General features: G+C 46.0%; 4 protein-coding genes across 4 annotated transcripts; 1 reads left to right on the top strand and 3 right to left on the bottom strand.

Annotated features, from left to right (window-relative positions):
• Positions 1 to 1,177: 1,177 nt before the first annotated feature.
• T069G_04696 (ABC transporter transmembrane region domain-containing protein) lies at positions 1,178 to 5,374 on the bottom strand (the record flags this gene model as incomplete). The annotated part of the gene is made up of 4 exons (XM_056171906.1): positions 1,178 to 2,841; positions 2,913 to 3,449; positions 3,514 to 4,758; positions 4,822 to 5,374. 4 exons carry the CDS (start codon positions 5,372 to 5,374, stop codon positions 1,178 to 1,180), a joined length of 3,999 nt encoding a protein of 1,332 aa, XP_056028764.1.
• A 2,050-nt stretch (positions 5,375 to 7,424) lies between these two features.
• On the bottom strand, positions 7,425 to 12,410 carry T069G_04695 (heterokaryon incompatibility protein (HET) domain-containing protein; the record flags this gene model as incomplete). Its single annotated transcript, XM_056171905.1, has 1 exon — positions 7,425 to 12,410. The coding sequence occupies one exon, from the start codon at positions 12,408 to 12,410 to the stop codon at positions 7,425 to 7,427; it is 4,986 nt and encodes a 1,661-aa protein (XP_056028763.1).
• Positions 12,411 to 14,377: 1,967 nt separating this feature from the next.
• On the bottom strand, positions 14,378 to 16,288 carry T069G_04694 (heterokaryon incompatibility protein (HET) domain-containing protein; the record flags this gene model as incomplete). Its single annotated transcript, XM_056171904.1, has 3 exons — positions 14,378 to 15,301; positions 15,347 to 15,600; positions 15,811 to 16,288. The coding sequence occupies 3 exons, from the start codon at positions 16,286 to 16,288 to the stop codon at positions 14,378 to 14,380; spliced, it is 1,656 nt and encodes a 551-aa protein (XP_056028762.1).
• Positions 16,289 to 16,836: 548 nt separating this feature from the next.
• On the top strand, positions 16,837 to 17,399 carry T069G_04693 (CVNH domain-containing protein; the record flags this gene model as incomplete). The annotated part of the gene is made up of 3 exons (XM_056171903.1): positions 16,837 to 16,993; positions 17,180 to 17,319; positions 17,391 to 17,399. 3 exons carry the CDS (start codon positions 16,837 to 16,839, stop codon positions 17,397 to 17,399), a joined length of 306 nt encoding a protein of 101 aa, XP_056028761.1.
• Positions 17,400 to 18,457: the final 1,058 nt, after the last annotated feature.

Below are 18,457 nucleotides of genomic sequence, written 5' to 3'. Positions count from 1 at the left end.
AAAGATGAGTACAACGGCGGCGCAGCAGGTTGCACTACATGAACGACAAACAAAGGAAGTCGCCTTCAGATCTCAATTTCTTTCGCCATGCCCAGGCAACAGTCTTTGCCTATTCTATTTTCTTTGTCGAATGAGCATCACGTGTAATATTATGTGGCAAATAGGGCTTCTTTGTTCAGCAATCCCCGCCTTTGGAGGCCTCAGCCAAGAGTTCATGGAGAGCAAACCGGACCTGGATCTATTCCGCAGTCCCGAACAAAGAACATGTATGTTTCAAATACGTCACTTGATGACTCTCAAACCCTGGGCGGAGGTGGTTTATTTCTGTCAGATAGGCAAACAATAACGAGCGTGTTGAGCCAAAGAACTTTCCTGGCCTAGGTAAGTTTGTCAAAGTTTCTCCCGTCCTACGGTCTGAGGGGTTATGACGAAGGGCTTGAATTGCAGGGCCGGTCAAGCAAGCTTTGTGATAGATACTTGAGTATCATCGACCACAATACTTTTCTATTTCATAAGAAGGAGAACAAATCTAAAGCAGAATGTGGCAAATTTCTTGGAAAGATTAGAGAAGCCGCAGGGCGCTTCTGGAATGTATGTTTCCAATCCCCCCTTGGGAGTGGGCGCTGGCGAGTTTGATACCTTCAGGTATCCTAGGTTTGGCATGAAAGACTAAGCGAACAAAACTCATGCGCTGCTAAAACGGCATTTCCATTGTCGTTGCATTCAACAGGTCTCGAGGCCGGCTGAGTTGAGAGAGGCGAGACTTCGTCTAAGTATACACCCTCGGTTAGCATCAAACATCGCATCACAAGTGTAGTGTTTGGCATTCGTTTAACAAACCCTGCAATAGCAAAGCAAAATAGTCCACGTAGATTCACCAAGATTAAAGCAAGATACATTCCATATGCGTATGTGAAAGAACAGATACATGGTATGTCAAATCCTAATGAACAGAGTTGGCCGACAAGCTTGCTGTATACAACGCCCGTCTCGATCGAATCAAATATTCCAACTTTAATAATTGTACTTCTAGGTCCTTGTTTGGTCCACTTTACGCTCTCTCCACTCGCCTCAGCCAAATTTGCTCGCGATATGGGCAGTTCCAGGCCAAAGTATTGGTTAGGCTGAAGTCGCTGCCAGTCTAAGTTGAGAGCTCCAAATGACAATGTGATACCCTCTAAGCATCATTTGTAAGGCTTTGTAGGTTAACAAGCTCAGAATACCGCCCATTTTTCTTCATTAAATCGGCATGCGTCCCCTCTTCGATAACCCTTCCCATGTCGAATACATAGATACGGTCTGCCCTCTGGATAGTACTCAACCGATGAGCTACTGCGATAGTTGTTCGACCCTTGGCCGCATTATCTAGTGCCGCTTGTACTAATCTCTCAGACTCGGAGTCTAAGGCTGATGTCGCCTCATCTAATAACAGAATTTTGGGGTCGCGAATTAAGGCGCGGGCAATAGCAATACGCTGCTTTTGGCCTCCGGATAGTAAGACACCTTTACTTCCAACAACGGTGTTAAAGCCATCCGGAAGAGATATGATGAAATCGTAGATATTAGCCTCGCGGCAGGCAAACTCAACAGCCTCATCAGACACATCACTACAAGCGCTGCCTAGAGTAATATTGTCTTTAATCGTGCCTTGATACAGCGTCGGTTCCTGACTCACGAGAGAGATGAAAGACCGGTAATCTGCGATATTTAGTGTACTAATATCCTTACCATCGATATAAACCTCTCCGGCGGTAGGGTCATAGAAACGTTCTAAAAGACTGATTGCGGTGCTCTTACCGCAGCCAGAGCTCCCTACAAGGGCGATATATTGGCCTGGTTGGATATAGAGATTGAGACCTCGAAGGACCAGCTGCTCCGGTCGTTCTGGATAGCGTAAATATACTTGACGAAACTCAATCTTTCCCTCGACCTTTTCAAGTCGTTCTCCCTCGGCAGACCAGGTATCAATTGTTGGTTGCCGATCGAACAATGTCTTGAGTTCCGTTGCGGCTCGGTGTGCGTTACTCATGTTGGGAGCGAAGGAGAAGATAGTTCCGGCTGACTGTGATCCAAAGATGACCGTCGTGAGACACAAAAAGAATTGGAACTCGTTATAATCCCCCTTTCCAATCAGCGTACCGCCGTACCAGAAGCCCAAAGCAAGGCAAAGGAAAATTAGACTTTGTGATGCGGCATAGAGAACACTGGATTTAATAACCGATACAAGGCTCCTACGCCGCTGTGCCCTAAGTGCTTCTTTATATTCGTTAAGCACACCAACCTCGCGTGTAAGAGAGGCGACAGTGCGTATCGAAGACACCGCTTCGGATGCAAAAGATGCCGACGCCGCATATTCAGCTTTTGAACGCTGCTGGAACTGCGCTAGTATCCAAAAGCGATAAAATCCACAAGCAAGAAGAACTGGTGTAGCAGATAGGCAAACCAGAGACAGTTTCCAGCCAACAGCTAGTGACATAACTACGCCAATTATAAGGGTCGCCATCATCATGGTCAATGTTCCCAGTGTAACGCCACTGAGGCCGGCTACGTGTGTCGTCTCTGTGGATAAGAACGCTGTGAGAGATCCAGACGTATTTTCGTCCTTATCAAAAAAGGCAACATCTTGTCGCAAGATAGTACGGAATGCGCGTTCTCTCACACGGCGGATCAATTTCTCAGAGCAGAAGCCAAATGCGGCACCTTGTAGTGCATAAGCGATAAACTGGACAACCGCAATCATCAAGAGCATGGCACTCCAGAAGTCAGAACTTCTTTTTAGTGCGGCCCTGTTTTGGTCATTTATAGGATGTGATAGTGTGGAAATCTCTTTAGCAAAGAAGACTAGAGCAATGATAGTCAGACATGGATATTCTATATTGTTGAGATTGTGGAGGATGGGGGTGGCCTTTTACCTGACATCACGGGATAAGTGGCGCCACATATGATTGAGAAAACTATCCCTGTAATCATAATCTTCCATTCTGGATCATTGAATGACTTGATGAGGGCTATCAAGGTCCATAGGCTGTAGCCTTTCCCTATTTCATGATTCGAATCCGCCTTTTGTGAGGCCTCCGTCGTGGGTGACTCCACATGATGCATCTTGATGTCGCCTCCAAAATCAGTTGGAATGTCGCGAATAAGGCGCTGTTCTTTTTCACCCAGCTGCTGCTCTTGAGTATCAATCGTTAAAGCGTCAGTCCCAAGTATGTCTTGTGCTGACACGAGATCAAAATAATGGCCTTTGCTGTTGATTAACTCAACGTGAGTGCCCTGCTCGATGATACGGCCATGAGACATGACGACAATGTTGTGGGCATCCTTGATAGTCGATAGCCGGTGCGCAATAATGATGGTGGTGCGGCCGGCCGCAGCCACTTCGAGGGCAGCCTGTACAGCACTCTCGGATTTTGTGTCGAGCGCAGAAGTGGCCTCGTCAAGTAACAAGACTAATATTACCAATTAGTATAAACCTCATATTTGATCTTTGGGGTAAGCTTGGTATGAACAAACTTTTAGGGTCTGATACGATGGCTCTAGCAATGGCAATGCGTTGCTTTTGGCCACCAGAAAGGAGGAATCCCTTCTCACCCACATTCGTCTCGTAGCCCTCGGGCAGTCTCATCACGAATTCATGTACATTTGCCTTTTTTGATGCCTCGATAATAAGCTGCCGTTGCTTTTGTTTTGTTTCGTATTCGAACTTGGTGCCAATAAGACCATAGCGGATATTCTGGTAGATAGAAGTGCTGAAAAGAGTCGGCTCCTGACTGACTAATGCCACTTGTTGACGGAGCCATCTCAAGTTCAGCTGGCTGATATTGTGACCATCGAGGTATATCGTACCGCCGACGGGCTCGTAGAATCTCTCGATTAAACCGATGAAAGTGCTCTTTCCGGAGCCCGACGCACCGACTAAAGCGGTAACCTTACCGGCTGGGATCTTGAGGCTTACATTTTCCATTACTATCATTTCGGGGCGCGATGGGTAAATGTGCTGGACATTCTTAAAGTAAAGATTACCTTTCACATGATCTAATTTCTCGCCTTCATCCTTCATTGGATCGATAGGCGACGGGCGGTTGATGGTGTTTGCGATATTTCCCACAGCCGCAATAGCCGTTGTAAAGGCTTGGATATGCGGCATGACATTTACTAGAGAAAAGGAGCCGACAATGATAGAAAATACAACGATTAGAAGCTTGGATAAAGGAATGACTTCATCCAAAACGTAGCTGCTTCCCTGCCAGAACGCTAGACCGTAGGTGAGATAGAGGATAAGCCACATCGTAGCTGACATGAAGGCCATCGACTTCTGCATCTTATAGCCATATTTGGCTCCTTTGTCTAGATATTCGCCATATTTCCTGGCTAATCGGTCTTGTGTACCGAAGGCGATAGCATTGCGGATTGAGCTGATCACTTCTTCGGCTAGACTACCACCTTGGGCGTAGGCGTCAAGAGAGACCTTGTTGTTCTTAAGCATAAAGCTGGAGCCGATACTGGTAGTCAAAAATAGAGCAAAGAGGCAACAAGATAGGATCAGAGTGAGTTTCCAATACATGATGAAACCCACAACATAGGCAGTGATAAAGGTAGCGACGGCGGCAATAGTCAGCGAAACCTTTTCAGATATGCCATCTTGTATGAGGCTAGTTTCAGCAGTGATTCTGGTGGTCACCTCGCCCGCCCCCAGGTTATCAAAGAAGGCGATGTTTTGTCGTAAGCAACTTGCGAGATAATGCTCTCGGATTTTGGCTGTGATGTGCTCGCCGGTATATATGAAACCCAAGGTGCAGATAAATGAGGCAACAAATTGACCGATGGCAAGATAAATAAAATATAGCACAAACTTGGTTATCTGGTTAGTGAAGTCGCTATATGTAAGAGGTTGGGCGCCGTCTCTGTCGTTTGAATAGCCCTGAAAAGAATTTTGAAGTTGGCCAAAGACGATATTCATGAGTGGCATGGTGGCACCTGATGCTACCGCGAAAATGGAAGAGATGCCAATGATTATGGCATCATTACGCGTAATATAGCAGTAGATGACTTTTATGCCTTGTTGAACCTTCGGAGTGACGACTTGGCGCTTGAGGATGTTCGCTTGGTGAGGTGGGAGATGCCCATAGGGGTCCTGTTCGTCTTCGGACTCGGCATGTCGACCATTCTCGAGATTGTGCGGCATACGAATGTGAGATTCTTCCGTCTTGCGTGATGATAGAACTTCTTTGTGTGAGAAGTCTACTTTTTGAACTTCTTGTGCATCGTTTCCAATTGTTTCATTGCTGATAGATGCCCCTGATCGTTGGGAATCATCGCTGGCATAACCAGTACCGATATTTTTATTCTTCTTCCCAGAAGCTTCGGCCGCCATAATTGAAAGTTAGTAACATGCGTTGGAGTGTGACCTAAATACTGGAATTGACCATCAGTATTGTCTCCTGCTTCGCTCCTGGCTGTCATGAATATGATCATGAAGATGGGGGTGGCACACAATGATGAGAGTACGTACCAGCTGGTGTTTAACCAGACATCGATATTTAAAAGCGAGTGTCAAGAGGGAACGAAAATTTACGTGCGTTTTGGATCTAGCATTGAGAGAAGGGATGTAAACATGCCTAAGGTCGGTCGCAGTGCCATACGATGTCGGATTGAGCAACCGCGATACGGCACACCTACAAACCTTCTTGCAAATAATCACAAAAGGCGTTACGAAGATATCTACCGATTGTATTGGCTTGGAGGCTCATTACAACTGTGGTTTGGTAATGATGTAACCTATATACACGTAGGCAGCATCACCGTCATCATCCATCGCGACAGATCGACATCTCAGATACCAATTAATATGAATACAACTTGGTGAATACAGCAGCTGAATGAGTAAGTTCCATGTCATCAGCCAGTACCGAGAATGTGTACTAGGCAATATGCATGCTGCCATCTGAGACATCATCGTCGATTTCATTTCAGCTGGAGGATCTATGTAGAGCAAATTAAAATCTGGTAATCCTACTCTTAGGGAAGTTTGATATAGTTCGGAAAATGAAGGCAACCAACTCGATACTCGAAGAATTAGGCGTACATTTAATCAGATTCTTCTGGAGCCGGATGCCTATATGTAGTCTATTCTGTACTCAGCACTCCATGCTGTGAAGATGTACTGCGTCATGTCTCACCAAACGACGCTGACAGTATCCCTTCAAATGGTATGAGATTAAGCAAGACTGGAGGACATACTTAAATACTGTTTAAATTTGAGTCAAGTGTCAGTGAATTCTGGAAGTCCGACCAGCCCCGGCCTTCCTAACCCCATACAAACATTCCAGCCATCGCCCCCGTGATACTGATGATCTGCATGTCTGTCTTTCGTCTTTACGATTCAGGTTTCTTCCCTAGCCGGTTCGATGCACCAATAAGTTCAGGGACCGCGTTAATAGTGACAGATCGTTTCGGTACATAGATTTCTGCCTCTGAATACCTGGTATAGGCCAATTGAAAGATTTGGCACAATAGCGCGGAATCACGGAATTGAACAAGTGTACCGATCTTTCGCGTATACCAACGGAAAGTGTATGGAACCGGCAAATCAGGCCATTCTTGTACATTTCAAATATGTAGATTTAATGTGGTTCTCGGCACTTGATACTCAATCTCTCCTTGCTCTGATGCAGTTGTGGTGGAATCATAAATGGAGATGAATCGAATGGCGGGCGCGAATCGCTAGGTGTGGTTGTTTGTAGCCCGAGGAATGGCTTCCTGATTGCTGCATCTATACGCGGTAACATTAAGAGAAGAATCGGCTAGTTACTTGACTACATGAATATCGCGCCCATTACAATCATATGATGAGGGAATTGCTTTGGGGAAAGGGTCATAGTATGTGTCCATTAGAGAGAAAGGCGCGTGTTTGGAAAGCTGAACAACGACCTGAATCCATAGACAGGGCATCTGCCGACAAGCAATAATCGATCTAGAGTCCCTCAGAACCATTCTAGGTATGGGTAATTTTGAGACTTTTTGGCTCAGGGATCAAGCGTACATGTAATAAGACCAGTCTCTTTGTTGCTTGCCGGGTAGACAGCACGGAGTGTTGACGATCTCCAATTTTTGATCTCCGCGGTCATTGAGCCTGACAAGACGCCCGTGTAGCTCATATCTTCAGGTGTTTTAAATTGCAATAGTGTAATTGCGATTTAATGGGAACAGATCGTCCGTACCATCTATGGCCTCTCCCCTGAAACTTGCGATGTGAGTTGTGAAAATGAGATCAACTTGTAGTAAAGGGCATGGAACTTGGGCCCCAGTCAGATTCTTTTGTAACAGTGTCTCCATTTTCTCGCAATAATAGTGTTGATTAACAATTTGAATAATTCATCTCGCTGTAAAATAACAAAAGCTCATCAATTGCTACTTAAAATTCCCTAAAACATATGAACCTTCTTTGCAGAGTGAAACATGGCCGGCAAGAAATCCCTATTGTCATTCAAATTCTCAATCGCCTGCCGAAGCACCGCCGGCGTGTCCTTCAACACTGTGGCACTCAAATGCTTGTCGAAATGCTTCGCCTTGGTCTCGGCAACTTTTTCAATAAATGGCAGATAATCCCAAAAATGCGATTTTTCGTCATCGTCCTCGCCGTCTTTGGAGGCCGCTGTAGAACCACGCAGCGTCGGCGGCTGTTGACTCGGCCTCGAGTCTTGATCTCCGATATTGGATACTGAGTCTTCGGGACGGAGCTCCTGGTTGGGCAAATTGCTCGGCGTCTCAAAACTCGAAGCTGTGAATTGGGATTGAGGATCCACGGGAGCTGACCACATGTCATCTTGTGGCATGCTCATCGCGGAATCGTAAGAGTGATGCTCCGAACTTGGCCGCAATCCTCTCGCGGCTTCGCTTCTATCCTGAGTGTACTCATCCAGGTAGTCGTACTCGTTCTGTGTATTACCAATTTCGCCGTCATTTGTATCGATTCTATCAACCACGCTTTGTCGAATGTCTTCAGGCTCGTGTTCGGCTTTCTCATCCACCGGTGCTAGATCACGTAGTATGCGACCGACGAGCTTTCTCCTCTTGAGCTTCCGCTCCTTTGACTTGAGCAGCATTGTCAAGATTTTGCACATTTCTTCCTTCTTTCGGTTCATGTATGTGTTCCAAGCCAACACAAGTCCATCTTCCGGGATGCAATTCTCGAAGTCAATCTCACTCGTTGGGATGCGATAACCGTAAAATGGATGTGTCGAGCCCAGCTCGAGATGACAGAGAAACCAGTTGGCATCGGTCACACCTGAGCATCGTGCAAGAACCCACTCGCCTGCCACAAGTCGCAAGTCTTCTTCCTGGATAAACTTGATCATCCGGCTGATGGTCTTCTCTTCATCTGTGTCGCGAATCTGTTGACCTTCCGATGCCTCATTCTCAATCTCATTCTTGTTGCCAGAATCATCTAGATTCTCCGACCCAAGTAAGTCGCTTTCTGTGCCATCGTTTGCTTCATCTTTCCCCTTTTTCTTCTTCTTCTTTTTATCTCCATCTTTGTCATCTTTGTCCTTCTTATCTCTCTTCAATTTGTTCCAAAGCACCTTAGCAGTGGTTTTATGCTCTCGCTTTTTATCTTCCTTTTTGCTTGGACTTTTCTCTTTTATCACGTCAAAGTCAATTCCATCATTAACCTCGAGCTGTTTCCTCAAAAGGCCACTCTTGCACGAGAATCGTACAATCACTTGGGCAAAGCCTGTACTGATTGAGCAGTAGCCGGATATTATTTGCTCTGTACTTGTCGTATGCTCGACTTGTTGCCGAAGGCCGTCAATATCTGCCATTGTGATAATAACACGCTGAACGTCGAATATACCCTCAATGCCTGCATTGGTGACTATGATAGGGTGTGGTGAGATCATGTTCGAGGAGCCAAAATATGACACCTTGTTGGTGGAGATTTCTTGATGCTGCTCCTCCTCAACCTTGTATTGTATCCCGTCTATTTTTGCCGGCAGTATGTCTTTTGGAGTATTCCGATCTGCCTTGAATCCTTGGGAAACTCTCGAAGCCCAATTCTGGAGGTATCGAGTGACGTCGTCGTCGGGATTTGCAATCTCATCTCCATCCTGTGCCTTGTTATGTGACTCTACTGCAGAAGCCACTGGGGTTTTACCTGCTTCAGAGAGCTGCTCTACAAATCTGCTCTTTCTACCCAAAGGCGTAGACTCATCATCAACGCCTCCCCCAGGGGATGGAATCTCTGTTGGAGCCACAGCAGAGACATCGTCTGCGGGTGTAAGGTCTTGGTTCGTCATTGGAGAGACAGGTCGCTCAACTGGTTCAGTATCATCGGCTGATACACGAACAGGTATGTCGTAAACTTGCTCCATTTCAGTGTTGATAGAAACTTGAGACGTAAGATTTCTCATTGTGATAGTTTGCGGCTCGTCTTTCGGACCAGGCTTTGGCCTAGTGGAAGGATTGATGATGTACCCGATGAATTTGCTGATAATCTCAATCTCATATGGCAACGCTTCGGCTCTACTATGGACACTGGCGTGGCTTCCAAGCTTTTCTGCTCTTGAATGGTCGACTGGGGGCGTTTTCAATTCATCCAATTTGAAGCTCTTGACAATTGTTGCAATGTCTTGGATCCATTCAACTTCCTGCTTGGGCGGAGTGTTCTTTTTAAGAAAATCGATCGCATCGCGCAAAAGTGCGACGACGGCATGATAAGAACTTGTTGTCCTCAACATCTTGTCTTTTTCAATTTCCGAAAATGAATTGCGGCTGTGCAGCCTACCCCCTTTGGCTTTATACGCTTCCTGTGTTGATGGATACATTGAGCGGCCACGCATCGAACTTCCTTTGTTGTATCCGACCCAGTTAAAAACTGACACATCGTTATGGATGGTGATTGTTTCATCGAGGAGTCTGCAGAGTGCTTTCTCATATCCCTCTGCGGAAAAAGTTGGGAACCGAACGCCCAAGATACCCATCAATGAATATGCACGATCAAACGACTTTGTAGTCCTTCGTTCGCATGCTAAAGTCATGACCTCTTGGGTGGTGAAACCAAATCTTTGGGTACCGTCTATCCATGAGTCGAGGAGTGTGATGTTGCCAAAGTCCGCAATATACTGTCGGTCCTCCTGGATCAGAGGTTTCACCAGGTCGACGACAACATGCAAGATGTACGCAAGAGTTTTGGATAATGCCTCTTCTTTTTCTTCCATATTCTTCATTTCATCGATGGAGCAGTGTTCTTTTGCTTCGGGAAAAGAGTTGAGCAGCTCTTGGAAGAGCTTTTTCCTCATCTCAAGTTTCACCCGCTTCTCCCCATCCCTTTTCAGCCTCAGCAGTTCCTTTTCCTGGGCTTCAGTCGGTTTGCCCCCACCGATCTCACTCTGTAGCATTCGCTGAACAATAATGGGGTACCGAGTTTCGTCGTAGCATTCGATGAGCCCCACGGCGGCAAAGAACACGGCTTGCGCCATTTCGGATTTGGCAGTCTCACGGGATATGTCCTTGGGGAAACAGAATCCTATCAACTCAAGAGCTTTGATGATAGAGAGCGCATGTAACACCCTCTCCTCTGCGTCTGGGCTAGTTTGAGGGAATGCATTTTCGGGAACCATGAAAAGCTTTTGCTTTGCCTTGTCCTTTTCGTTCGCCTCAATCACAGGAAACCGAGTGGCTAATGTTGGGTCCCAAAGCACCGATATTTCTCGTAGCAAGGCGTCTCGTGAGGATTTGTCGTTTAGTATCTCGCTCTTAGTTGGTTCGGGTTTGACGACATGGAACACGGTGTCCATCAAATTCCATGGCATCGCAATTGAAGTCAAAAGCCTGTTGCTCAAAGACTGGCTATCATCGACCTCCACCTCCTCTGATTCCTTTTGAATCCTAGGGTAAACCACTTTCATCGCGTCACTTTGGAGAACCGCCCCAGAGTTCAACAGCGCGGTCATCAAGACTTCGGGCTTCCACGAGTTCGGGGTGGGTTTGGCGTCGAGAGCCTCTGTATATAGATCGATATAAGGTATGAGATGATATGCGCGTCCTAGATTCTCAACAGGTCGGTGTAGGAACTCCCAGTCAGCATTGACAAAGAACGTCATCCTACTCATGACCAATTCCTGCAGCGTCCATCCTCTCGTAGACCACTCAACTTCCGGCTCATTGTCAATATCTCTGTAGCTCTGAACTTGATCCAATTCTCGATCCGGGATTGAGGCCAACTTCTCATAATCGCCATCTGTGTCCAAGAACTCCTTCCAATAGATCTCTGCATCAGATCCTTTGGGCGACTTATCGAATCCAGTGTCCAGGTGCACCAGGGTAAATGCAGATTGTGCATACCAATCCCCCATCAGGGACATTGATTCGGAATACTCGTTATGGTTGCTCTTGTCTATGCAGCAGGTATCAAGCCACACATAAGACTTTTGTTGCTTTTGGCCAGGTAACAAGCCGCGGTCAAAAATCTCTCCAGCCTTGAGAATGGATTGCTCGATTTTGATGGCGGATCTCCATAGACGTAAGCAGCGAATCATGCCGTCCACTGCCTCACGGAGATCCCCACTGAGGGCATCGAATTTTATGTTCTCCGACTGCTTGTCTCTTTCCCACTCTGTGTCAAATACTCTGTCGTACGCGGCCTTGATAACGTCGTGGTTCTCATCAACATTATTGGTTGTAGGCTCGTATTGATCGGCCTCCGCTGTCGATGTTCCATTTGTATTTCCACCACCAGGATATTTCGCCTTATTGTTGAGGTCCTTGTATACTCTGTTTTCCATCTCTATAACCTTTTGGTCTCGTACGATCCTCTCTAAGTTTGCGTGCGCTTCACGTACTTCTGTGTGAATCTTTCTGCTCTGGTGGTGCATCCCAAGAAGAGATAGGACATAGCAACCTTGCTGTGATAGCCTCTCATCAAGTCTACTCTTCACGGCATAACCGTTAACATCTTTTCTTTGCTGCTTCACCTTCTCCTTACAGTATTTTAAAATGATCTCAACGTCATTCCGATCCGAGTTGTACCAAACTGGATATGACTCAGAGACGTCTTGTCTCGCCTTTCGAAGTAGATCGAGGTTGATTTCAGGGTCCTTCCAGCGGTGGGATACCATGCAGTATGGTGCTGATGGATCGATGTTATCGACAAGCATACGATCTGCAATGTCGAACATTCGGTAAGGTCTTAGCCCCTCGGTGGAGTTGTTTGCTATCCCCAGGAACCCAACGTCTTGGATTCTGGTAAGACTTTGACCCAGTTCGGAGGTAATCTCTGGTCTAAACCGGGGAACAAGCCATGATGTGACGATACTTCTTAACATTTCTTCGTGAAACCCCATAGTTTTGAGCATTTTTCTCGCAACGAGAACTCTCTTTGAAGAGTCCTCTTCGTCAAGTTGATCTGCCATGGTGAAGTAGGGGATGGAGAATATGCCCTCCTATGTCGTAGACGAAGCTATTGGAGTCTGCAAAGAAGACTATATAGTAAATATCGGTTAATGGTAACAAAGTATGGAATAAATATGTAGCTTCGTCAACAAGCCATTGCATAATAGGGCGTCTGAGAGATCTCTGGATCAGCAAGTCTCTAAAATCCAACGATGCTTATATATAGTCAATTGCCAAAGTCATAGGCATACAATGCGCAATTTGAGCCGCAACGATATACTTTCGGTGTTCTTTCTACCATGAAGAAGACATGAATTGTGTTTGGAACCTCTCTTTCCCCCGCGCATGTCTCTTCAGTCTCTGTCATTTGTTAGGCTGTGGCAAGCGACGACTCACCGAGTTTGTGATTTGATTGGCCAGCCGAGGAAGACATGCTATTCTGCAGCTCTCATTAGACGATAATCTCCATAATTCATGCAGCCAGCGTCTCGCGCCCCATAAGTATCTGCATCAATGCCCAAAGTTGCGTGACGTGGTCTCAGTGGTGAAACGAATAGGAGGATTTAGAGGCTGACCTAATGTGACATGTAGGCGCACTCACACGCCATGCAGACAATCGAAGGCCATTTGATCGTTTGAGTGAGTTAAAGTTGCTACATTGTATCTGGGCCTAGAATATTCGACGTTTGCTGTACGACAGGCTTCATCAATTTTGAGCCGCAATTCATCTGCATTTGTCCTCATTAACGTCTAGCATTACTTGAACTGCGTTCGACCTGCCGTATTTTTTCGTCCCCTAGCCAATTTATTGTCATTTAAATTAGAGCTCGCCGAAAATGGCATCATATCATCGCGTTCTCCGTACTTTTGGTCGAACGATTGATGATAACACCCTGGAATGTGACTAGTATGTAATCGCAGACCATCGTGGCCGTATTGCCCTTAACAGTTTATGCCCAGCGATATCCATCCGTGGGACATTCTCATTGATAATCAACGATGGCCCGGCAAGATACGTCTCGTTGGATACATTGACGTCTTCTTCTTGATGTGCTACTCAGGCGAGTCTCGTTTTGAGCATGGGATTATAATATACAGTGAGTGCATCTAGCCTCTTTTAAAAAGTTTACAACTAATTCAGATGTGTGTGATACAAACAGAGGACGATGAAATTATTCGACAGTTGTTGAAGAAAGCCGGATTGAGACCAGAAGATAAGCCTATCCAACTTGAATGCATCAATGACAAAGAAGAGAAAGAAGGTAGGCAAAATTTCACGCTCTTGCTGGAAGGCTCTACTAATATGCCACCGCAACCACGGTCTCAGCTCTACGAAAATATTATTCATTAACTACCGAAAAGGATGGCAGCAAGCATACGATTATTAGCTTAGGCCACCCCATCAACCTATCGACGAAATATCCAAAGTCGAAGCTTAAAAAGTACACAATCGTTCTACACAAAGGACACACGCCAGCCATGCAAAGTAAGTCAAATATTATCCATGTAGTTAGCAACACGATCGAAGTCGTTATAGAGCTAATATGCATTTACTAAAAATAGAGGAAATACTGCGTGGCGTGATGCAGCACGGCGTCGCGAGATTACTTACAGACGCTCTCAAGCTTGGTGTTGTCTCAACAGCTGAACTGATCAGCAAGGTTAAAGAAACCATCCTCAGCGGATCTAGCTTGGACGCTGTGACAACCAGGTCTATGAACGCTCTGACATCTACAAACCCGCATAATATTTCCTTGTCGGGCGACAAACTCTAGAATTTGATGAGAAAGAAGCCGCTTCAATGTGGCAAAGCGATGACCAATATATCATTGCTCCCTCAAAGGCTGTTGGATATGTTTAGCGGAATCTACCTATATGTACATGACTCTTATAAGTTTTGCCACTTTCTGTAGTCTCGAGTCCGATATAGGATTCCGAGGAATGAAAAGCATTTCTTCTGTTACAACCACTTTTGTGGCTTGTGGTCTCAAACCAGTTCAATGTCTTCCAAGTCCTCCAGCTGCCCATTCCAACCCGGCCACTCCTCACCCATGAGAGCACCGCTCACCCAACACGGTGCTACTAACGAGTATTTGTCTGGACGATCGAGGTTTTTTCGGATCACATATGGCAGCTTTTCGCCTGTAAGTAGAGCGATTTCGTCTCCTGGACGTATGACCAAAGTTGACATCCCGACCCTTCCTGTTTCCGTCATGAAAAGCGACCTTCCACTGACCATTTGCAAGAAGTTCACCGTGAATTTCCGAGAATCGCAGACTTCTCCCCCATGCAATCCGTAGTCCCATAGCTTCTCCATACCAAAATTATCTTCGGACCATGTTAAATGAAACCAAGCCAGAACGTCATTGACATCCAGATTGATCATTTGAGATATCATCCATGCCAGTTGATGCATGCAGGGGTCCTCGTTGTTTGCTGCACCAGTTGAATGTACCCATTCCCTAAACACCACGAAGGCCTCGCGCGCAACATTGAGATCCAACGAGCGTGACCAGGGGACCTGCAGGGGTGCTACACGTGGGAAGCGCTCACTGACAGCAGATGCAGCTTTATCAACCCGCCGTCCCTTCAACTTGACTATTTTTATATCATCGTCCTCTGTTATAATAGCCTCCTCGGAAATTGTCGCCGGCGCAAATTTACATATCCAATCAGGAATGTCGATAAGCGCGGACCATGAAGGTACCCAACTGGGAAACTTGTTCTCTCGACTAGTTTGGCAAGCATATCTAAAGAACTCGACGTTCTGTGTCTCCTCTAGAACGATACGAGCAGCTTCGGTATAAATATCGCTGTCGGATACTGAATAATCGATAGTCAATGCACCCAGACTATCAGGAAACATGGCCCTTATGGCAAACAGCTTATCTTTGGCTATCGTTGCTTTTGTCTTACAAAGAACGTCAAAGATCTGGGTGCCAAACTCCGCCTGTACATGGGTGTGAAATATGTCCAGTATGTGCAAGCTATAGCGCTGATTGAGTTTGCTGTTGTTAAGGAGACTGAAGATATATATCGGCGGGATCATATAATGGCTCATGTAAAATAGATCAAGCCGAAGCGGCGCAGACGATCCGCATAGAATAAAGCATAGTTCGTTGGCGTTTGCTTCTTGAACTGTCCACGCTCTCTCCCAGTATTCCATGGACGCCAAGTCAGCCAAGCCATCTCGGAACTGCTTCTTATAGCCTGGAACAGTATTATGTGTTAGTTGGAGAAGCTGAAATGGGGAGTAACAAGACCGCCCACTTTTGAAGATGGGTAACAACCCAAAAGGAAACAAGACTACGGCCCCAACAAGCAGCATGATACATGCGCAGACACATGACATGCATAATACGGCCATGCCCAAAAGCAGCCTTATAAAAATTGAACCTGCAGATGTAATAGCCCCCGCACATTTTGCCTGGGCTTTCCAGACTGGAGAAAACGTCCAGCTATACCACCTCAGCCATTTGAGGGCAAGGGCAGTTGATTCGGATCCTTGGCCAAGCCATATGTTGACACGCTCTGCATTTGCATAAATCTCATACATTAGCTGTACCTCTACTGCCTTTTCTTTGTCATCTTTCTGGTTGATGCAGATGGCATCAATCCACAGATTGCGAGAATGCTCAGGCTTATTTGGGCGCAGCCTCCTCATGACGTCCTCCGCATTTCTAGTGACGAGATACTCTCTGCCATTGGCGTAGACGGGTCGATCGAGGGGTTGCCCAGACCATGTGTATGAGATCGCCTCATACGGCAACGGTGCATCAAGAGACACCGTGATGAGGTCGAATCGAATATCGTCACTGGGGCCAGTGGCGCCATGAAGCTTGATGACCCGAATGCTGCGCGAATCGGGAAGCTCGGGGTAAGTTTCCAGCCCAGCCATGTTATGCCTATTCATCACGAAGGGAATCGACAGGTTGTGGGTTTCCAAGCTTGAGTGGATACGGTAGTTGTAGTTGGCTGGACTCTCAGCTGGCGCGTCTTAGCTTCATGTTAGACGCGGTAGTAGTCATACTGATTTGCAGAGTCGTCACTATGTCAAGGCGCGTATAACAAGAACATCTGAGAATAGAACGCAGATAATAAGCATCAGTCATCCTTACTGATGAACCTTGCAGAAGCACATACGACCAATGGCCTTGATGATTGACAACTCTACGGAGTGCTCTTGCGACATGTACAATACTTGAGAGAACTTCAGCAGCGTAGAATTCAACACTGGCGATTAACATCATGCATGAAAAATGAGGCGGGGCACAATGAGGGGTATTAGGCATCGACACAGCCGCCCCCTGAGGCTCCAAATATCATGTGCTTTTCCTTCGTAGATATAAGATCCATTGCACCAGCATTTCGGAGGAATTCCAATCTTTAATCAAATTAAGCAGCCTTTAGTTCTTTTCCCTCTTTATAGGAAACGCAACAGTCACAATGTCTTTCTCAGCTTCAGCAAACAACATTTGGCTAGAGGACGGCCACATCCTCGTTGCCGACGTTGCAGATGAAGAGGGGAACTGGAACCAATCCCGCATTGACCTCAATAACTTCATTGGCAACGAAGATGGTTGGTTCATGTGGGATGGCGTTAGTAAGTACATTGTCTATTTCTTAATCTCCGAATCTTCATTACCTACTACAATTTATTCACCCATACGGGATGTATTTTGGACTTAACATGTCCATGTGGCATTCATTTATTCATTCATTCAGCGCTGAATGATAAATGGCCATATGAGAAAACACGTGCTAATCAACAATTGTGTCACTGCTCAAGACTTTGCCGAGTCTGCCAATGATATCCGTCTAGAGGGCACCCTCTTGACCGCTGAGCTGCCAATGCGAGATGGAGGATACCGTGAACGCCAGGGTATCCAGCTGGATGATCGAATTGCCAACATCAACGGCCGATTAGAGGTGAGTAAAGCGATTCCCCTATTTGCTAAGAGTTCTTTCGAGACAAAGATTACCTAACTAATGTGATGCAGTTTAACTGATCGTTGAGCGCTGAAATGGCGGGGTAAACATGGAACCATCAGTAAAACTCCATTTCCCCACGGACAGTAGTTCATAAATTAAGTAGCTCAGATGTCCAATTGATCATTATAATGTGCTGGCATGAAATCAGTGAAGTACACGTGAGCATCTTCGCATTCTTTAAAAAAAGACTTGAGATTTCCTTTCCCCGTGGAAATTAAATGTGCAGATAAGGTTGTCCGATGAGCCGACCGCCACCCACGGGACCTAACGGACCTAAGTAAGACTGGTGTGGCAGCCATTCAAGGGAACGAAGGCCATATGACATCCACTAAGAAACGGGAACTCCCGTGTCTCGGTTTAATAGTCTAGATCTGCCGAGCCTTTCAGATAGACAACTCAGCTTATTAAAGGGCGCCAGATTTAATATCTCTTGTTTTCCAGCGCTATTGTCCAGATAAATCAAATCTGGTTATGTATACCTGACGGCTTAAGACCTAGTATGTCACATTAGTTTAAAGGCGTGGTTTCTTATAGACCGTTCATATTTCGTAGTTGTCGAATGTAGCAGCATACGGTGGCTAAATAGTCGCACGATAGACATTTCAAGATATTCAGCCACTCGGAGATCAAGTGCCGTAGTGTTGCATACTCGTACTTTCATATTAATAGAGCACTATTGAAACAAATTGTGACATAAGTTGACGCTTTGTCTCGGCTCACGTAAAACAGTCTCATTTCATACTAGCAAGGAAGGAAAATATCGGAGGATGGAGGAGAAAGGGCATCTACTGTTACCTTGATCAATGTAGGGAAGCGCACATAAATAGAGCTGGCGTAGTATCAGGAAACAGATTTCTCGATCCATCATCGTTCAATCTCAACAAATTGGCGGCCAGCAAGTTACTGTTCGTGAATCTATAATAATAATCTTCCTATATCTGCCATGCTATCATTCATCCCTGCGGCGCTACTCGCGCTTAGCCTGCTTCAAGCCTCTGTGGTATCTACCAGCCCAGCATCTACCAGCCCAGCATCTGCCAGCTCGGACCTCTCCCTTTACCCACTCTGTACTTGT

This window comes from Trichoderma breve, chromosome 3 (genome assembly GCF_028502605.1).
Source record: "Trichoderma breve strain T069 chromosome 3, whole genome shotgun sequence".
NCBI lineage: Eukaryota > Fungi > Ascomycota > Sordariomycetes > Hypocreales > Hypocreaceae > Trichoderma > Trichoderma breve.
The sequence above is the reverse complement of the archived record's forward strand: the minus strand, read 5'-3'. Positions and strand labels throughout refer to the sequence as shown.